This window comes from Gavialis gangeticus, unplaced genomic scaffold, assembly GCF_001723915.1.
Source record: "Gavialis gangeticus isolate Ggan-Ray unplaced genomic scaffold, GavGan_comp1, whole genome shotgun sequence".
In the NCBI taxonomy this organism is placed as follows: Eukaryota; Metazoa; Chordata; order Crocodylia; family Gavialidae; genus Gavialis; species Gavialis gangeticus.
In genome coordinates, this window is record NW_017729033.1 from 2,379,752 (window position 1) to 2,380,039 (window position 288).

The following is a 288-nucleotide window of genomic DNA, read 5'->3' on the forward strand; positions in this document are numbered from 1 at the left end:
GGCATGGACAAACTTATTGTTGATGACAGAGGTAAGCATGAAGTAACAGACTTCCCAGGGCTGCCAGTTAACACACAAGTGTTAGAAAATGGCTTTAGGCCGATGAGCTGTGTTGTTGTATTGGAGTAGAAAAGAAAATCTAATGCAAGTATAGAGAGCCAGCTTAGAGCTGAGATTGCTCATACAACACCAGTGTTAAAAACCTTGGCAGTTGATCCAATGCTTGCTCACCTCCCCTGTCCTCTGCAGCAGCTTCTAGTCCTTAATGCTCTTTTGATGTAGGTCTAA

General features: G+C 43.4%; 1 protein-coding gene across 1 annotated transcript in view; it reads left to right on the top strand.

The window, feature by feature from the left end:
• Positions 1–3: 3 nt before the first annotated feature.
• CCT7 (chaperonin containing TCP1 subunit 7) overlaps positions 4–288 on the top strand; it is a 30,166-nt gene continuing 29,881 nt past the window's right edge. The window contains exon 1 of the mRNA XM_019526457.1: positions 4–31. Coding sequence (XP_019382002.1) covers positions 4–31 — 28 coding nt within the window. The remainder of the gene's footprint in view (positions 32–288) is intronic.